The 19,444-nt window shown below is 41.5% G+C and overlaps 1 protein-coding gene across 2 annotated transcripts in view; it reads left to right on the top strand.

The window, feature by feature from the left end:
* Positions 1-16,869, top strand: part of USPL1 (ubiquitin specific peptidase like 1) — a 357,088-nt gene extending 340,219 nt beyond the window's left edge. For both annotated transcript variants that reach the window (XM_069202190.1, XM_069202189.1), the window contains one exon: positions 14,746-16,869. In XM_069202190.1, coding sequence (XP_069058291.1) covers positions 14,746-16,124 — 1,379 coding nt within the window. In that variant the 3' untranslated portion in view covers positions 16,125-16,869. The remainder of the gene's footprint in view (positions 1-14,745) is intronic.
* The last annotated feature ends 2,575 nt before the right edge of the window (positions 16,870-19,444 follow it).

Below are 19,444 nucleotides of genomic sequence, written 5' to 3'. Positions count from 1 at the left end.
AGACGTGCATTGTATGGCACAGAAGGACTTAAGTGCAGAGAAATGCTTACTTTCTAAAAGTGGCATTTCTAAAATAGTAATATTACATCCAACTTCACCAGTCAGCAGGATTTTGTATTACCATTCTGGCCATACTAAATATGACCTTCCTTCTCCTTTCAGATCAGTAGCTACCACTCAAACAATATATGAGGGTAGCCCTAATGTTTGCCTATGAAAGGAGCAAGTCTCATATAGCTGTGTAAAAACGAATTTAGGAGTTCTACACTACCGGGACATGTAAACTACACAGGTACATGTCCTGCCTTTTGCCTACACAGCACCCAGCCCTATGGGTTACCTAGGGCCTACCTTAGGGGTGACTTATATGTAGAAAAAGGGTAGTTTTAGGCTTGACAAGTACTTTTAAATGCCAAGCCGAATTGGCAGTGAAACTGCACACACAGGCCTTGTAATGGCAGGCCTGAGACATGGTTAAGGGGCTACTTAAGTGGGTGGCACAATCAGTGCTGCAGGCCCACTAGTAGAACTTAGTAGTGCACTTTTACTAGGGACTTATAAGTACATTAAATAATCCAGTTGGGTATGATCCAATGTCATCATGTTTAAAGGGAGAGAGCACATGCACTTTATCACTGGTTAGCAGTGGTAAAGTGTGCAGAGTCCTAAAACCAGCAAAAACAGTATCTAAAAAGTGGAGGGTGGCAGCAACAAGTTAGGGTTGACCACCCTAAGGCTGTCAGGTCTAAAAACTGCATTTAAAAGCTGGATCATGACTACTAAGCCAAGGTTCATCAGCAACAGTCTGGCCCACACAATCAATCCCTCTAGCCAATTAACCATGGCTTAATGAAAAGTCCACTAAATAAAAAAAATTGATCAAGGCATTACATTACACTCTAGAGCCCATGTCTTAATGTGCTTTTATAATAGTTTTGCATATGCATTGCTTGGATTAATTTAGATAGGTTGAGAATATATGTCCATAGATGCATTCATTTATGTCTTTAAGGGCAAAGCTCGACAAAACGTACAAACAGCAGCTGCTAGTTTCACAAGCTGAATTGTACTACAGTTTTATGCATCAGAATATATCAACTGACAGACACCCTTTATCATTTCATGTTAACAGTCACTTCTGTGCTCCTTGATAGACGACTCTGATTCTATGACCTGGTTGTTAGATAATCTCTTAAATATATGTTCTTTATCGCAAATATATCATCTGTGGTCAGTACGTATGCCCTCCTTCCTTTTATTCTGAGGTATTGAAAGACCTAGGCCTTCATACAACTTTAGAAAACGAAATTGGTCACTGCCATTCCATTACCAAACCCTTTGCATTTGTGAAAAATGATCTATGTTTTAGCAGAATTAATAAAACGGCCCAATATCCTTCTCTTTACCATTTTTAGGTTGAGCGTGCAAGCGCTTTGACCTGTTGTAACTATTGTGGGCTTTTAACCACGCCCATGTCACGCCCATCACTTTCACTTGTTTGTGGGCTTGCCTTTAAAAAATCACTTGATGTCATTGGTAATTGCTTTACATTTGTCCCGCCTTGAGGCTGTTTTTGTCATGCTTTGCAGACTGCCCCTATTACATGGATTTTTACACGATTGCCGATATACTTCAGTGTGGGCGAACTATATTTTTTATCTCTCCCCTTTATGCTGCATGGCAGGCACAACCGTGTGAACTCGGTCAGCGGTATTGAAGCGCTGGTCATATTGTTACCTAGCCAGAGTTATTAGTTGTGGCTCTCCCCTTAAAACACTTGAAATTGGTAAATGCTTTACATAAAACAGAAATCCTCAAAGCGAAAGCAGCTGTCGCGGCACAGCAGGAGAGCTGATACTACAATATTCACTGCACTCGTGGAAACTCGACCCATAATGCTTGGCAAGCATTCTTTTTCACATTTTTGCCCAATCAGCCTGTGGTGGTTCTAGGACAATAGGTCCACCACCAAAATGTTCAGCACAACACACTCTTTATGTCTAGGACATCTCTGGATCCCCATACTAGGTTAGTGGGGACCCCAAAATAATAACCCTTCCCACCATTCAGTGTCTTTCTAAGCATTCTCATGGCTGCAACTTTTGTTTTCCCTGATGGGAATAGTCTGTTTTAAGGGCCTTGTTTATAATATCATTGCTATAGGTATGCTATTCCTGAAAATATGTAATGCGCTACGCCAGTGGCTTTTAACTTCTGTGGACGTTTCCTTTAGCAATACTGGAACCCGGGGACCTCCACTCAATCATTATTGAAATCCTGGGACCCCCACTGAGTCATTTTTTTAAGCTGGGGACCTAATCTTTAATATTACTTAATTTTCTAAGCAGTTGTGGACCCCCTAAGGGAGGCTTCACGAACCCCCAAGGGTCCCCAGACCACAGGTTGGGAACCACTGCACTATGCTTTCTAGGGGCTACATACATGCTCTCCATTATTTATTACCATTTTCCTTTTGTGTGGTTATACCCTCTAGGAGCTAACTATATAGTTACATGGCAATGTTCCTTACAAATGCTATTTTCATTGTGGTGTCCTCTAGAGGCTGTTCTAAGCGTTACAGTCATATCAACATATTAAAATATTTGTGCATGGAAACTTGCCCCATAATGCTTTGCAGGGCATTTCTTTTACAAAACATTTTAGCTCATAACTCAACCAGGACAATGGGGCCACCTTCAAAACATTGGCCACAATGTGCCCTTTCTGTCTACATCATTTCTGGGTCCCAACACTATGCTATTCCTGAAAATATGTAAGGCACTACGCCAGTGGTTTCCAATCTTTTAACTTCTGTGGACGTTTCCTTTATCAATACTGGAACCCGGGGACCTCCACTCAATCATTATTGAAATCCTGGGACCCCCACTGAGTAATTTTTTTAAGCTGGGGACTTAATCTTTAATATTACTTAATTTTCTAAGCAGTTGTGGACCCCCTAAGGAGGCTACACGAACCCCCAAGGGTCCCCATACCACAGGTTGGGAACCACTGCACTATGCTTTCTAGGGGCTACATACATGGTTCCTCTCCATTATTTATTACCATTTTCCTTTTTGTGTGGTTATACCCTCTAGGAGCTAACTATATAGTTACATGGCAATGTTCCTTACAAATGCTATTTTCATTGTGGTCTCCTCTAGAGGCTGTTCTAAGCGTTACAGTCATATCAACATATTAAAATATTTGTGCATGGAAACTTGCCCCATAATGCTTTGCAGGGCATTTCTTTTACAAAACATTTTAGCTCATAACTCAACCAGGACAATGGGGCCACCTTCAAAACATTGGCCACAATGTGCTCTTTCTGTCTACATCATTTCTGGGTCCCAACACTATGTTAGTAGGGACTCCAAAATAATAACCCGGCCCACCATTCCATATCTTTTAATCATTCTCATGGCTATAACTTTTGTTTTACAGCTAGGAGAAGTTTTGTTTTAATGTCCTTGTTTGTATTATCATTGCAGTAGGCCTACTAGCCCTAAAAACGTCCTGTATGGATTAAGTATATGGTTACACTACACTATTTCCTCCTGTTTTTTTCATGGGGTTATGTTCTTTAGGGGCTAACCATATGATTACGTGACTTCCCAAACGTGTATTCCTGATTAAGGTTTAAATGATAATTGTATATGTTTTAATAATCTCTCCTTATTACAGTTATGACCATAGTTCAGGACAACTTAAAATCCTTATTACAATATGACTGTTTGAACACTCTTGATATGTTTGGGTGACCCTTCTAGTTTATTTCTCCTCTGTGGCTGTTTTGTGTCTTTTTGGGGAGAATTGTGTTAGCCAGCCAGCAACTCTGATGGTGGGGTCATGAAAGTGGTATTCTAATGGAATCAGCATGGCAGATTTCAATTAAGATGCTAAATGGCAACATTGTCATTTTTTGCTGCAGAGAGAGTAAGAAGGTAAATGGAAGTGCTTTAGTTATATGCAGGGCCACTGTAATTATATGGCAGTACTTCTAGCAGCTACCGACGACATATGTGCCATACTAGACCACTGAGGCATGGCCACACTCATCCTCCTCGACATCTCCGCCGCATTCAACACCGTCTCCCACTCTACACTCTGCACCAGACTTCACGACCCCGGCATCCGCGATGAAGACCTCTAATGGATCAGGTCCTTCCTCACTGGAAGAACACAGGGTGTCAGACTATCGCCGTTCACATCAGAACCCAAAGATACTTACTGTGGAGTGCACCAAGGATCATCGTTCAGCCCATCGCTTTTCAGCATCAACATGGCCCCGCTAGCCAAGATCATCAGTCAGCAAAGGTTAAACATCGTCTCCTATGTTGACGATAACCAACTGATCCTCTCCCTGTCCAACGACCCTGTAAAGGCCAGGAGAAATTTCCACAATGGGGTGAGAGCAGTCGCCACCTGGATGGAAGCCAGCTGCCTTAAACTCAACTTGTACAAGACGGAGAGACTCGTAATTGGCTCCACCCCTTCTGCCTGGAACAACTCCTGGTGGTCTACCGCACTGGGAAACACCCCACACCCACGGACCACACTCGCAACCTGGACATCATTTTGGACTCCTCTCTATCCGTGACCCACCAAGTCAACATCGTCTTGTCGTCATGCTTCCACATTGTCCAACTCCTTCAAAAGATCTTCAAGTGGATCCCCTCCGACACAAGGAAGACAGCCACCCATGCACTCGTCACTAGCAAACTGGACTACGGCAATGCACTCTATGCTGGCATCACCAAGAAACTACAATCAAGACTACAAAGAATACAGAAATCAGCAGCCAAACTCATCCTGGACATCCCACAACACAGCCACATCTTCTCCCACCCCAGAGACTTACACTGGTTCTTAGTCAACAAGCGCATCGCATTCAAACTCCTGATCAACACCTACAAAGCACTGCGCAACATAAGACCGGCATAACTTAACCACCGCCTCGCCTTCTATGTACCCAACAGACAACTCCATTCTTCCCAGCTTGTCCTCGCAGCCGTTCCCAATATCAAAAAAGCACAGCAGGAGGAAGATCATTCTTCTGCCTTGCATCCCGGACATGGAACACGCTACCTCTCAAACTCAGACAGAACGCATCACTGAAGCAGTTCAGGAAGGACCTCAAGACCAGGCTTTTTGATTGAGCAGCACACCCGCAAACAGTGCCTTAAGACCCTACGGGTGATTAGCCGCGCGTTAGAAATTACTGATTGAAGTTTTGATGAGGCAGGGTTGACCAATTTATGTGGCAAGAAAAGTCTTGTTTTTAATTTACAATCCTAATAGCTCTAACTTAAGCAAATGTGAGAACTAATGCTTTACAAATGCTTGTTTTCCCTTGCTGGTATGTCTTCCATGATACTCAGGCATATAACAATCATATAAGCTTCTGGTAACTGATAGGATGACTCTAACACATCATCTTCTCACTCTATATTCCCATTTGTATTTGGGTGTTTAGGTCTCCCCCAGCACAACAGAGGTACAAGGGTGACATAAGAATTTGGTCTGGATTTTTCAATGTATTTTCTTTTTTAAACCTTTTACTGGGGCTAGCTATGCATGTAGCAGGCGAGTATGTTGATTACCCAGAAAGGCACTCTCTAGGCCCTATTTTATTCAAGGCTTCAATACCTTTCTGTCAGTACTTATTAGAACCTTTTGGGGCTCCTTTTACACTTTTGCCAGTGACACAAAACTCTGCATATGCCCTTGCTAAATTTTAATCTTGCCTGACCTTGGTCCAGATTTGATGTTCACAACACCTTTCAACCTTAATAATGAATTTCAACAAATAAAGGTTCTCGTCATTTGAAACTGCCTCCCTCTATTTGGACCGTTGGCATTTCGTTTTGGATTTTTTGCCTATTCCAGTCACAAGCACTCACAGTGTTACACTGTTCTCTAACATTGGCACTCCAAATAAACAAAGTTGCCGTCACCTATTTTCTTCTCCTGTAGACTTTTAAGAAAAGTCTTTTTTATCTTCCTTTTGAACAGTGCTACTTAGTTATCAAGGTTGTAATCTCCACGTGACTTTACTATGGCAACTCTTTTTACTTGCGCTTTGTTAAATAGATTTTCAGTTCTCCTGTCTATACCATTATTGATACAATACAACAAATAAACAAATGTAAATACAAAATGGAGTGGATGAGCTACGGAAACATGAACCTTGGAAAACATAAGAACTCTTATCCTACCAAGCACTTTTATATATTGCAGTTTATTTGCAGTCCCAGTAAAAAAAAGTGGACATAAGAGGCCATAATGACGATGGATTTCGGAAGTCGCAGAGCTTGGGCTACATTTATAGGATTGTCTACCGCTGAGAGCGGTCCTTATAGCCGCTGTCCATGTGAGGAGATGGGCTGCAGTATAAGTACTTTTAAATGCAGGGATAAAGGTCTGAAACTCTTTGCAGACCTCCAGTTCTGCATTCACAAGGATTTACAGAAGGAACTCTGTCTTATGACTATTGGCAAGGCACTATTTCTGCAAACCCTTTCAAATGGCCTTTTTGTACTGTGCTGAATCAGTACATCCATCACACTGTGAAATTGTGTGTCTCAATAATGGAGCGAAAACTCGGTGACTGCCTGCCATATTATTACAGGCATTCTTCACTTTATAAACTCTCAATTGAATTAGAATGTTGGCGGTTCTTGAGGAATATGGGTGGTAATATATATGAAATAGTCTGTAGAGTGCTTGGGTAACTTCATAATGATAATCAGGTTATCTTATCCAATTATTGTGACCGGTACCTTCTGCCATTTTTTGTGTTAGCCAAGATCTTTTGATTTTTCCTAAATTTTTATTTTATATATATACAAACACACATGTGTGTGTGTGTGTGTGTGTGTGTGTATATATATATATACATATATATATATATATATTTAAACACAACACCTTATTCGTAAATAAGGCACCCGGCACTCCGTGAATGTGCTAAATAAGGTTTAATGTAACCAAACAGGAACGCGTTTCGGCGTCTCCGCCTTTCTCAACCTGTGGGGGCCGCCATTTTTTCCCCATTTATATACAAGTGATTTTCTTAAAGCAACATGGTAACAAAAAATAATAGTAATACAACATAAAATGCTTATAATGTCCATCATTACTTCTTTTGAACAAACATATATATATGACTATAACTGAAATTTCCTATATCACATTTTTAGTATTTTGTCTATAAGAACCCCATCTTTGTAAACACTATATGAGTATCGTGTATACAAAGATGGGGTTCATATAGACAAACGCGTTCCTGTTTGGTTACATTAAACCTTATTTAGCACATTCACGGAGTGCCGGGTGCCTTGTTGTGTTTATGTTAAACGCGGTGGCGCGCGTTGTACCCAGGCACCATTGGCGGTCAGGAGCGGCAAGGGAATTGCCGTATTCAAGTGTTTATATATATATATATTATGTATATATATTTATTTTGAGGCGTACAGCCATCACTCTTCTTACTTCAGATTTTTCTTCCACCCACCACCAGCCTGGGCCAATTAGTCTGCCTTCTCTAGGCAATGGCTTACTTCAGTGACAGCAGTGAGTAACAGCGTTCTTCTCTTTGACAAGTAGGACATCTGCACATACAAAGTAGTTTGCCTTCCATGCCAAGGAACTATAATCTATAATGATAGTGAATGCTTTATGAAAGCCCAGAATAGTTTTGCTTCAAGGCAGCTCCCCCAACAAAAAAGTCTTAGAAACACAATGACACTACAAGCATTGACAATACCAAAAGGCTGGCAGCCATCACCTGACCTTTTGGTTTTCCCAGTGCTTGTTTAAGTTGTTGCACATTCTCTCTCTTGAGAGGTTTCAAATTTCACATACACACACACACATAAAACGATTCTTAACCATATTTGAGCTACAGTGAGCTATTTCAACTGTCTTAGATTGGACTTTTCACAACCTAATACTTTTCACAGGTATTTCAAATATTTCACTTTTCTCATTTAGACACGTCTGATTTAGAACAAGATTCTTATTGTTAACGATTCTGCCTAACAGGATTCAAATAATGTTTTTTCTAATCTGAGAGATCAGCCTTCAGGTGAATTACTAAACGGTAGGTTGAAGGGTAAAAAGATAATAAATAGCATGGCTGCTTGAAGATTGTTTTTTCTAGTTAGAAGAGCCCTTATCTGAGTTCCTTTGGGCAAAATCATTAATGCTGAACTTCACTTAGACTGTTGCTCACGGATTATTTCTAATTCAACGTTTGCTGGTTCCCTATGAAAACATGTATGCTATGAATTAAAAAGAATGATTAACGTTGGCTGTGTGGCTAGTCTAAAACAAATTTGATTTGTGATATATTCATGTGGAAATATACAATTTGTGGATTGAATTTGTAGGCATCGTCCCGTTCACGTTCTGAGTCCAAAAAAAAAAGGTTGTCATGTTGGGATTTGATGAGCATAGACAGACTTTTCCAAAATGTGAAAAAACATGTTTTTCTGGACTGCAATGTGACAGCTAAAAGAATTATTCTGAAACCTTGGAAATGACAAATAGCTAAAGCACTGAAATGTTAGGCTTGAGCTCTTAAGCAGCTCTTTACAAATGGCTGTATAGAAGGTGAAGTACTGGGGTGCTGTTCAAAGCTATCTGCCATCCTTTATTGAACTATAGTCTACATAGCTTGTATGATGATATGAATATGAATCTCTATTGCCATCTGATTTCCCTTTTTTGAGTAAAAGAAGGAGTAAAGTAACATTATAGTTAGGTGAAAATTTCACTGTAACATCTTAAACTTTAAAAAACACTGAAATTCACCAGTTATAGTTATCTCAAGTAACTGTAACTCGTACCCTAAAGTACCCCGCCATGCACAGGAGTGTCATCAATGATGTAATTTAGGAGATGTTGCAGTGATATTATCAGTGATGTAATAAATCATTTTGTGCATGATGTATTCATGTGGACTAATTAGCACTGTATGGATGGGGCAGCAGCTATAGGTATTTGAAACAATTATAACTGGTGAATTTCACAGTTTTTTTTAGCTTAAAATGTTACGTTGTCACTGAAATTTTCATCTACTTTGATCTCTGTTTTTTTCTGTGAATTTCTTGATTTTATTATCAAACATAAAGCCAACTCAGTGCCGTGCTGTGGCCAAGGCCTTCATCCACCCCTTTCGCCATGCTCAACATACAACACCTCGCAGACAGCCAACCACATGGCGCACATGGCCGAAGGCTGTGCACAGTTTGAGGTTGGACGGCTGAAGGTATGCAGGTTCTGGTCTCACTCTGTCCGACTACTGACTTTGTCCAAGAGTCGCAACACCAAAATATAAAAAGTGAGCCTATTGACTTTAGCAAGGGATGAGCATATCAATATATATAAAGCAGATTTATCATCCTGCCAAATTTTGAGGAATTCTGTTCAGCAGTTTTTTGCAGTAGTGCTATGTATGGAAAATACATGGGGACTTCTTCATTTTGTGACCCTCACCCTTTTTCTTTTCCCCTGCTTGACAGATCACTCTTAGGCAAAAAAAGAGAACTTATTTTTAGAAAGTTTCATGAAGATTTGTAGGGGAAGTTGGGTAAGTCCGGCAAAAAGAAAAATAAGTTGAAGAGGCCTTTGACTTCACTGCGCTAGTTTGCGGATGAGTCGCGGGGCCATGGGCACTTGAAGCCTGGCTCTTTGGTAGAGCCTAGGCTGCCTCCACCCATCCCCGAATTTCCGAAAGACTAAACGAATTTTATGACGCTATGCACCTCATTTCTGGGTGGCCTGAAACCTCTGGTGGGCTCTTGTGCCCCATGGGTCCAGGAGGAGCCTTTACTGGTCTTCTGCTGGTGAGTTCGTCCTTGGTGCTAGTCGGGCCCTAGGGACCTGTTTACGGATCCAGAGCGATGCCAGTCCAGTGACCTCGACCTTCCCTGGCACCCACTCCAGTGCTGATGCGCCCAGTGCCACCAACACCCAGGCATCCCCACCCCTATCATTTGTCCTCACTCCGATACGGGCCCAGCGGGAGACGTCCAACACCAGCGCTAACTGGGGGCAGACTTCCCATATCGGGGCTTGTGCCTTATTCTTTTGACAGGCCTGGATTGGGTAATGACTAGGAGGGGTCTGTGGTCCCTTATGGATACCAGTCTTTAGAAGATCCTGAGGACAGCTGGTATGAGGATGTGGTGGATGCTAGTGGACTGGACACCTCCCCAGATGTTGGCCTGGTCTCTCCACCTGCCGTGGCTGTGGAGGAGGGTTCCTCTTTCACAGTGGTGGTGCATAGGGCAGCTGAGGTACTGCATCTTACACTGCCCTCAGCGGCAGTCAAGACTGTGCTTTAGCCGGGTGTTGCCCCCATCGAACCATTATTCCCATTAGTGGAGCCCTTACTGACGTCGTACTTGGGGCCTGGTCCAAGCCCTGTGCATAGGACAATTGCCCACCGCCATCACCCTACCCCAGGGGACCCAAGCTTCCTCAACTAGCATCTTACCCGGGCGAGCTTAGTGGTCCAAGCCTCCATCTCCAAAGTCGACCCAACGCATTTTCTATCACTCCACAGGACAGGGAATCCAAAAGCCTGGATACCTTCAGGAAGAGGATGTTCTCTTCTGACAGCCTGGCACTGCAATCGGTGAACACTGCATGCCTCTTGGGCCAGTACTCCCATATCATCTGGGGCTTGGTTGCGCATTGTTGCCAATGATCTTGGAGAAGGCTTGAGCCATACTCTCTCAAGCAATTGCTGATGGGAGGGATGCCGTCAAGTTCACCCTCAGATGTGGGCTGGACACGACACACTCCTTGGGGAGAGCAGTTTCATCATTGGTTGCCCTTAGTCACTACGCCTGGTTGAGAACCACTTGCTTTTCAAGAGATGTTCATGCCTGACTCCTGGACAGGCCCTTTAATGACTCCCGTTTGTTTGAAGAGAAGGCAAAATCTGCGCTAAAGCGCTTTAAGGACAGTAGGCCTACGGTTTGGTCCTTGGGCCTTTCCATAGCCCCTCACCAACCCCAGTCTGCCTCTTTTATCTGCAAAGAAGTGGGGATCAACCACATCTTTACTTATCCAGCTACTCCAGCCAACAAACTGCACTTCTTTTTTTTGGGCAAGAAGAGACTCCATCAGCTGACATACAAAGAGCACTGTTGTTCTACCTTGACCGCACAAAAGAGTTACTGGTGGACGATCAACTCTTTGCAGCGTACGTCGGAGCAAAGAAAGGAAAGGCAGTGCAGAAACAGAACATCGCACGATGGATAGTACTCTGCATCAAAATCTGCTACAAATTGGCAAAAAGGGAACCTTCTGAAGGCTTGCGAGCTCACCAGAGCCAATGCTGTGATCACTGCATTAGCTTGCAGAGTCGCTGTCCTGAATATCTGTCAGGCAGCAACGTGATCTTCCCTGCACTTGTTCATGAAGCACTACTGCCTGGACAGTCAGGTCTGGTGTGATGGGCCTTTCTCCCCTTTGGTCCTACAGGACTTTTTAGTCTAATCCTCCAGGGAGTTATTGCTTAGGTATCTGTTCAAAGGTAAGGAATCTGTGGCTAGAAGTCTCTATCAGATGAAAAAGTTACTTACCTTCGATAAAGTCTTATTGGTAAAGTCTCTATCTAGCAACAGATTCCTTACTGACCTACCCATCCTCCCCGCTCTGCAAACGGATGTTAGAGAGTTAATGGTTGTTTCCCTTTTAAGGACCCAAATGTAACGCACCAGTAGTCAGTGTTAGTCGTCGCTCCAGGCTTCTGGTGTGGAAAGTCACAAAAAGAAACTGACCTCAGTGTGCTAGGATGGTCCTTATACAGTGCATGTCACTTCCGTCGTGGATGCTGCAGATGATGCCATGCGGAGCTGAACGATGCCACCTACCAGTGCACAAGAGTACTGCTCACCGAAAAATGTCTAAATCCAGCCTGATGCCTAGGGAATATTGTAAGATAAGGAGTGTGTGCTAGATATAGCCATTACCAGAAAAAGAGTTACTGAAGGTAAGTAACTTGTTCTTCTGTGTTGTTTTTTCTGATAATAAATACCATGTATAAAACTAATGCTACACTGTAAGGAACGAAGCGAAAATGTGTGAAGGACTTTTAGGCAGGGGTCTCCACCCTTTTCTGTAACAAGAGTAACTTAACGTGTTGTAATAGTATCCACATCTGACAAGATTACATTAGTTACTGCCATAAATAGGGTTACTACCAGTGATCACTTCTGTGCACCAGGCGTAGTTGCCAGCAGTAATGTAAAAAGCCTTTGCAATGTGGAATGCCTCTACAATACCTCTAGTACCAAGGCAATAGCTTTGTATAACGTATTGCCAATGATTTATCACTCAACTATCAGAATTAAATATCTTGTGAAAACATATTTTCATCTGAAATGCACACTTTCAATTTTGTTATGCTTATATTAATTCAACTAAGCAAAAGCTTTTAATTTAGTAGGTTGGGCTCCACACAGGAAAGTTACTTACAGATAGCAGAAGAGCTGCCAGTTGCTCTCTACTCATTGGAGAAGCCTGCTTTAGAGGGCCTGCAACAATTTGAGGAAAAATTAATGATTATTTGTATCTGTTATTTTTTGACATTATCATACCCAGTTGGCACCATGTCATTTTTGGCACCTTCAGCCAGCTCTTGCTTTTTAGCCAGAAGAGCTTAACGTGCTGGGATTTTTGAGGCCATACTTGCATTGTTGAATGTGAAACTACAATTCCCAAAACGCAAAGGCTAAAATAGCAGGAAACTCGGAAAAATGTTGGACAGAGCCCAAGGCAACTTGACCATTATGACCATATTTAACATTTCAAACGCTGCAGATTTTTCAGCTATCACTTTTAAAATCACACTCAAATACATGTTCACCAACATGCTATTGGCAGACAATTCACTGTAAAAATGTCCACTGTTTGATCCTTTATCAGAAATTGAGGGGGCGATGTGTTAGGCGAGGTTAGGACATGGGGTGTAGTTAGAACCCTTACTTGGGTACCAACTACACCTACACCATCACTTTGTGTCACGACCCCACTGAAATAAGTTACCTTTCAAGGCGTCATCTAGTGTAGGAAAAACAGTTCTCTTCGTCCTGCATCACTAACAGTCACCAACGATTGAAATTCTAGAATGCCTTTGATTATGTCAGCTGTGGTTTTGAGATCTAGTGTGCCATCATTCAAAAGATGGCCCCTTCTATTATCTGTGTATGTGTGCATTGCTGCAACTAGCTCTGAGAATAAAACCATTTGTTGGTAAAAGGTTAAAAACACGAAGCTACATACGATGACAATTATGTGCACATATTAAGGATGGTGTGTTGTCATATGATTGTGCGTATGTGGTACTATTGGCCAAAGTAGGTGGTGTATGATGGTGTCTATGCACTGCGGTCCCCACGCCTTCTACAATGCCTCTGCTTGCCTTCTGCCTCCTATACATGTCCCCATTGTCCCCCTAATTCTCTGCAGCCTAATGGCTGGACCTGTATGTGCCCATGTACCCCCATCACCTTGTTCAGAAGTGAGTGGGCTGCAAAAGTAACTGCCACACGCCCCTTCACCTGTTTTCAATTAGGAACAGAGTATAGGGACAAATATCAAGTGACCCGATCCTCAATGGCCTTCACATAGCTGCAGGTCATGGAGAAGCAGGTCCCTGCTCCCACGCCATATTTCCAGTTGGGCACAGGGACAGGTCACAGATGGCCGTGGCCCACTCCCCCGTGGCCTTCAGAATGCTGTGTACCAAAGATGAGAGGCTCAACTGACATACACTCTTGCGCCCTGTTTTTCATTTTGAAAAAAGTGCACAAGAACAGGTGTCAAGTTAGCGCTCGCTCCTTGCATTCTATTAAGCCTTCCACTCCTTTAGATAAGGCGACCAAGGACCTAACCCTTCAGGGTGACCCCATTCAGCCCAACGCAAAAATATATGTGAGCTATAGGAGACCTAGGAGTCCCTCGTCACATTCTGCAGGCTTGGGGCAGGGCGGACGGGCGATAGAGGGGTCATTATTTTGCCTTATGCTACTGAAGGAGACGTGGAGGGGTAAATTCACCCCTCATCCTCGGCGCCCGTTTTTGCTTGTCAAATAAAAAAATATATATCATTTTTGTTTTTGATCTTGTAACTTTCAAATTCATTACAGTTTACGTCCCTCTTTCATCTACAGTTTCTAGAGCTATTATGTATATTACAAAAAAAAAAAAATGTTATTGCCAAGTAGTAAAACGTTACCTGTTCTCACATTTAAAGGTTCTTTATTTCAATATTCAGGCTCTCTTGGCTCATTTTCTGTCTATAAGCAAATATTGATGGATATCTATCCATCTTCCAAACGTCAAGGGATACCAATCTCAATTTACGGCTGTGATGTAGTGTTTTCAGGACTCTTCATAACTTTGTCCTTAATAACACATCCTGGTGGCATTTTTCATGACATGGAATAACGGTACAACTTCCTGTTTAAGGCTGTAAAACTTTTTTTTTCAATTGAGTTCCTTTTGCAAGCGGGGTGGATTGTCAGTTTGCTGCAACTTTGAAACCTTAGATAGATGAAATGTGCTGATTCCAAGGTAAAGCTTTCACAGGGTGTAAAGTTTTTTGCAGACTACCTTTAATTGCCAAAAGTCAAAATAAATATGTGGAAACAGAAAGCCGCTAATCATGTGCACCACTGCAGTAAAATTACAGAAGATGATCTAATTTATCAATTCTTTGTTTTTCAGGTTCTTGGCTGGAATGTGATGATCTGAACGGTCCCTATTGTTGTTATCATAAGATCTGCAATGTTCCACCTTCAGAAATTCATATTGTTTACTGGGAAAAGAACCTCAGCTCTGCCACCAAAGCAAATGAACAAATCGAAAGTGAAAATACAGAAGCCTTTCCACTTACCTCTGCACCTTCAAGTTCTCCTGTAAGGTGTAACAGTGCAGGGCTCAGTGGTATGCCTACTGCGCTTCTCAAAGTGGATATTTCTAGTGCACCATCAGTTGTGCCGTCAGTTGTCACCAGTGATAAGGAGAGAAGTATATTGGGCTTTAAAGATTTGGCTGCTGATGCCATGATAACACTGACTCTTGTAGAAATTAATGTTGATTCTGCTGGAAGACCACTAGAAGATGCCCAGGTGATACGAATGGATGACGCTTCAGAAAAGGATGCACTTCAGCCACAAGAAAGTGTATCTGCTTCTTCATCACAAAATCCATATCAGGGCGAAACGTCTCAGACAGATATGGCAGCCAACAAATGCTCAGAGTCTGAAAGCTGTAGTACATCTGTAGAGGTAGAACTCTCAATGGCTCCAGCAGTTGATACAGTTAAAAACCATAGCACTTGTCCTCCATCCATTGTTGAAGTAGTTCAGCCATCAGGTACTGAGAAAGACAAGTTAAGTAACAGTGCAGTGTCTACACAAGAGGTCTTGGAATTGAGCCTGCCATGTGAGGGCAACCAGAAAATAGTGGGAAACGAACCTGCAGAAGATCCTTCCTCAGTTTCAAACAAGAGTTCAAAGAAAGGGCTTTCCTCAAACCTGGTGAATAGTTTGATAGGCCGACATCCTCTTCTTCCATCCAGTCTAAGTTTTTCCAATCAGAAACTTAGATCAAGAAACTCAAAAGATAACAGTCAACAAAAATCATCTGCTGTACAACAGCATCATCCAACTGAGACTTCCCCAGTAAAAGTAACAATCGGCCTGGCATCGATTAAAAAAGCAAGCAATTTTGGTGGCTTTATAGCCAAAGGGATCACTAAAATCACAGAGGACGAGATACCAGATCATGTATCTGTGTGTACTAGTGAATCGTGTCCTTCAAGTTTACCCAACATCACTGGTCTGACTGCAGAACATTTGTTTTCTACAGAAAGTAGTTTAACTACTGGGACTGTGTCAGGCGCATCCAATATTAGCAGTCAACAGATGATGTTAGACAAAGAAAAGTCGCTTGGCCTGATTGAGCCACAGAAGCAAACAGACATTTTGAGCGGAAATCAGCACTTATCGAACATAAGTGACTATGTCAAAGATCATAACATTCACAAGCTTCGTTTAGAACTAAGAAGACTGAAAGCTAAGAAAAACGAATTGGCTTCGTGATATTCTAGCAAATGCTTAGAGTAAAACGAATGTTTCCAAACAAACTCTGAGAATTCTCCATGATGCAAAACATTACCAAAAGTGTAAATCATCGCAAAAAAAGCGTCCGAAAAGTGTAGCCAAGATCGCATTGATAGTGCAGACAATAAATCTGTGTGCACCAGGACCTCCAGCAGCTTCTTGTTCTCTAGCTGAGGGGATCTTGAATTATTTTCAGACGGCAGCGGTCTCGCCCATGGAGATGAGGAAATATGAGGAACATGGCCGCAGACTATTAAGTATGTTGTTGTAGAGACGCAGTGAAAGGGTTCCTTCCTGCCTGCTCGAGAACATACCTTCTGTTAAAGCACAGCTAATATGGCTAAAACCTGAACTAAACCGAGTCTGTTAAGTTTAATAATTACGAGACCAAGTTTTTTCATCTGAAGTTTGGAAAGCTCTATAACGGAGGATGCAGTAGAAGTCCTGTTTTTAGCGCGATGTAGCTATGTAGTGGTTGATAGAATATTTTCTTGTGTTACATTTTTACCAACATAACTTTTAAATTATCCACTTCACCTATTTTAGCCATGTGTAATCTTGCATATTTCTAAGATGAAAATCGAATTCTTTTTCAAACTGTTGCTAGTCATGAGTGTAAACATTTATCCTTTAATATTAATCCCGAAAATGCTTATTTTCTCTTGTTGTAAGTAGATTAGTTAATGGCTCTTTATGTGCTTAAATACATTTTAAACAAGGAACTAATTGTGTTTCTTTATTTATAAGGGCAAAAAACAAACAAATAAATTAGAACGAGGGTATTGAATATTAGCTTTCTCAAATTTTGCAGGTCCTTTAGTAAGATCCTAGAAAAATTAGAGGAAGGTGAGTCATGAAATTAACAGGGAGACTCAGGCCAAGCCCAGTTAAGCATCTGGTTCGATCTTAGAGCCCGTGCACTAACTGAGCACTGGAAATATTACTATGTAAATATAGAACACGTAAAATATTATAAACTCTCTTCAAATTCAAAAAATGTATTCCTTACACATATGGAAGCTTTGACATCAATACATCACATTACAGCACTGCACTGAGTACTTTATTAAAAGTGATAGTTCACTAACGGTTCATGTTTAAAAACTGAGAGGCAAGATAGTTGTCAGCTATACAATGCACTAGCCCAGATTATTATAGAGCAGCATTATAGTCTATTAAATCAAACACAATCGTTTTTTGTATAACTGATATTCTGAACTCACATGTTTGAAAGTGCTTTCATATGCCATAGTGAAGAAAAAAATGTTTGGTGAAATAATTTTTTTGCCTAATATTACAGTTTAACGGGGAATCCACAATTGGTCCAGGTTTTCTGGATTCACTTTGTACAAATCAGTTACTACCCAAGTATTTATTTGTCTTTACTTACTTAAGGCTCTGTTTTGACCTCTTAGTGCATATTTCTGCAGTTTTAAATAGCACAAACTCAATCCAAAGGTTTTTGAGCGCTTTACATGATCACCATTTACATTACAAAAGGTCACCATTCATTGTTTCTGGGCACGGGGAGTTTAAGTGATTTGCCTACTAGGCACGGGGTGATTAGGGGCAAGATGTATCAAAAATCCAATTTGCATTTCTTAAATAGCGAATTTTAAGAAATCGCTATTTAGGAAATGCAAAATGGGTTGTATGAATTTTGCGATTCGGTAATAGCTATTTCTTAAAATTCGCAAACACTATTACCAAATCGCAAATAGAGCATGGGACTCCATTCAACCCTATGGGCCTGTAGGCCCATAGGTGCGAATGGTTTTGCATTTTCCAATTTGCGAATTCCAGGAAGGAATTCACAAATTAGGTGATGCAAACCCCAGGGTGCTGGAGCCCTAAGACCCCCTCTGATGCACCCCAAAAAAATATTTGCGGACATGTGAAGCACACACAGGCCTTAGTGGCATGTGTGCACTACATGTCAATTTTGAAAATGCATTTAAAATGCATTTTTAAAATTTGCACATGCTTACCACCAAACTTTAATTTGTGGTAATTGCATTTCCTAAATGCCCAATTTGCATTTAGGAAGTGCTTTGGAAATCGCAAATAGGAATTCTCTATTTGCGATTTCCTATTTAGAGAATCGCAATTTGCGATTCTCTAAATGGGGTCGCAATTTTAAAGAATTGCTATTTTTGCGATTCCTTAAAATTGGACTGCAAATGCCTTTCATACATTGTGAAAGGCATTTTTGCATTCGCAAACGGCCGCATTTTGCAATTCGCACTGTTTGCGAATGCAAAAACATTTGATACATGTGGCCTTAAGTGATTTGCCCACAATCACAGGAGCCAACACTGACTTGAACCTGGTTCCGCAGTACGTAAGTCGACTGCTCTAGCTATAACACCACATACAGGGTACAGGGTGGCAGAAGCTACATGAACGCTCCGGTCAATATGGTTTCAATGTTCAAACAGGACGTCGAGCTGAGCCAGAGCCAGGCTTCAGGCCAAAGCCTGGCTCGAGTTTTCAGTGGCTCGCCCACCTCTAAGAAAAATGTGTTGAAATGTATAAAGCTAGTAGTTGCAATGTTGATGCTTAGTGTTGGTGCAGTTTCTCTGGTGTAATATTACCGTAATATGCTCAACAGTGAATTGCTCTGTTCCTCTGTGTCTGGCTTGCCAGTGCAGCTGTCGCATCACCTTATGTGCGCAAGTGAGAGACTTTTTCTTGGGTCTTTGACCCAAACCAGGTGTTGAGTCTGTAGAGTAAAACATTTCATTGGGCAGAGAGTGTGTGCTTCCACTGAAAAAAGTGTGTGCATTGCACTTTTTGCCTTGTGGGTAGGTAAGCTTATGATCCATACAGCACAACTGATCTGGCTCTGGTAAATCTCCAGTGAGCAGGGCTGTGGGCCTGGCCTGTTTTATAAATTTGCGTCAAAGGTGGAAGGGCTGACATATTTACTGTGAAAAGCATATTTTAAAACCAATAAGCATTTAAGGGGGGATTGTTCGTTGTAGTGTTAAAGCTTGTAGAGAGATATGTTTTTACATGGAATCTTATAGATTACTCTAGTAGGCAAGTGTTCTGGTGTTACTCCTTAACAAACTCTGGGTAGAAGATTTACACTATGATAATCCTTGTTAGGCCTTCTTAAGAGGGATTTAATTTTTCCAACTTTAATTTTGTGTATATCTATATATATCTATATGTATATCTATATATATAGAATTAAAAAACAAAGGTTATAGAGACGTTATAGTTAGGCTCACTTTTTAAATGTATAAAACCATAGAAAGTCACCTGCTGTAGTTAGTTTTTCAGGTAACTATAAC

This window comes from Pleurodeles waltl, chromosome 8, assembly GCF_031143425.1.
Source record: "Pleurodeles waltl isolate 20211129_DDA chromosome 8, aPleWal1.hap1.20221129, whole genome shotgun sequence".
In the NCBI taxonomy this organism is placed as follows: Eukaryota; Metazoa; Chordata; class Amphibia; order Caudata; family Salamandridae; genus Pleurodeles; species Pleurodeles waltl.
This window is presented reverse-complemented; position numbering and strand designations above follow the sequence as displayed.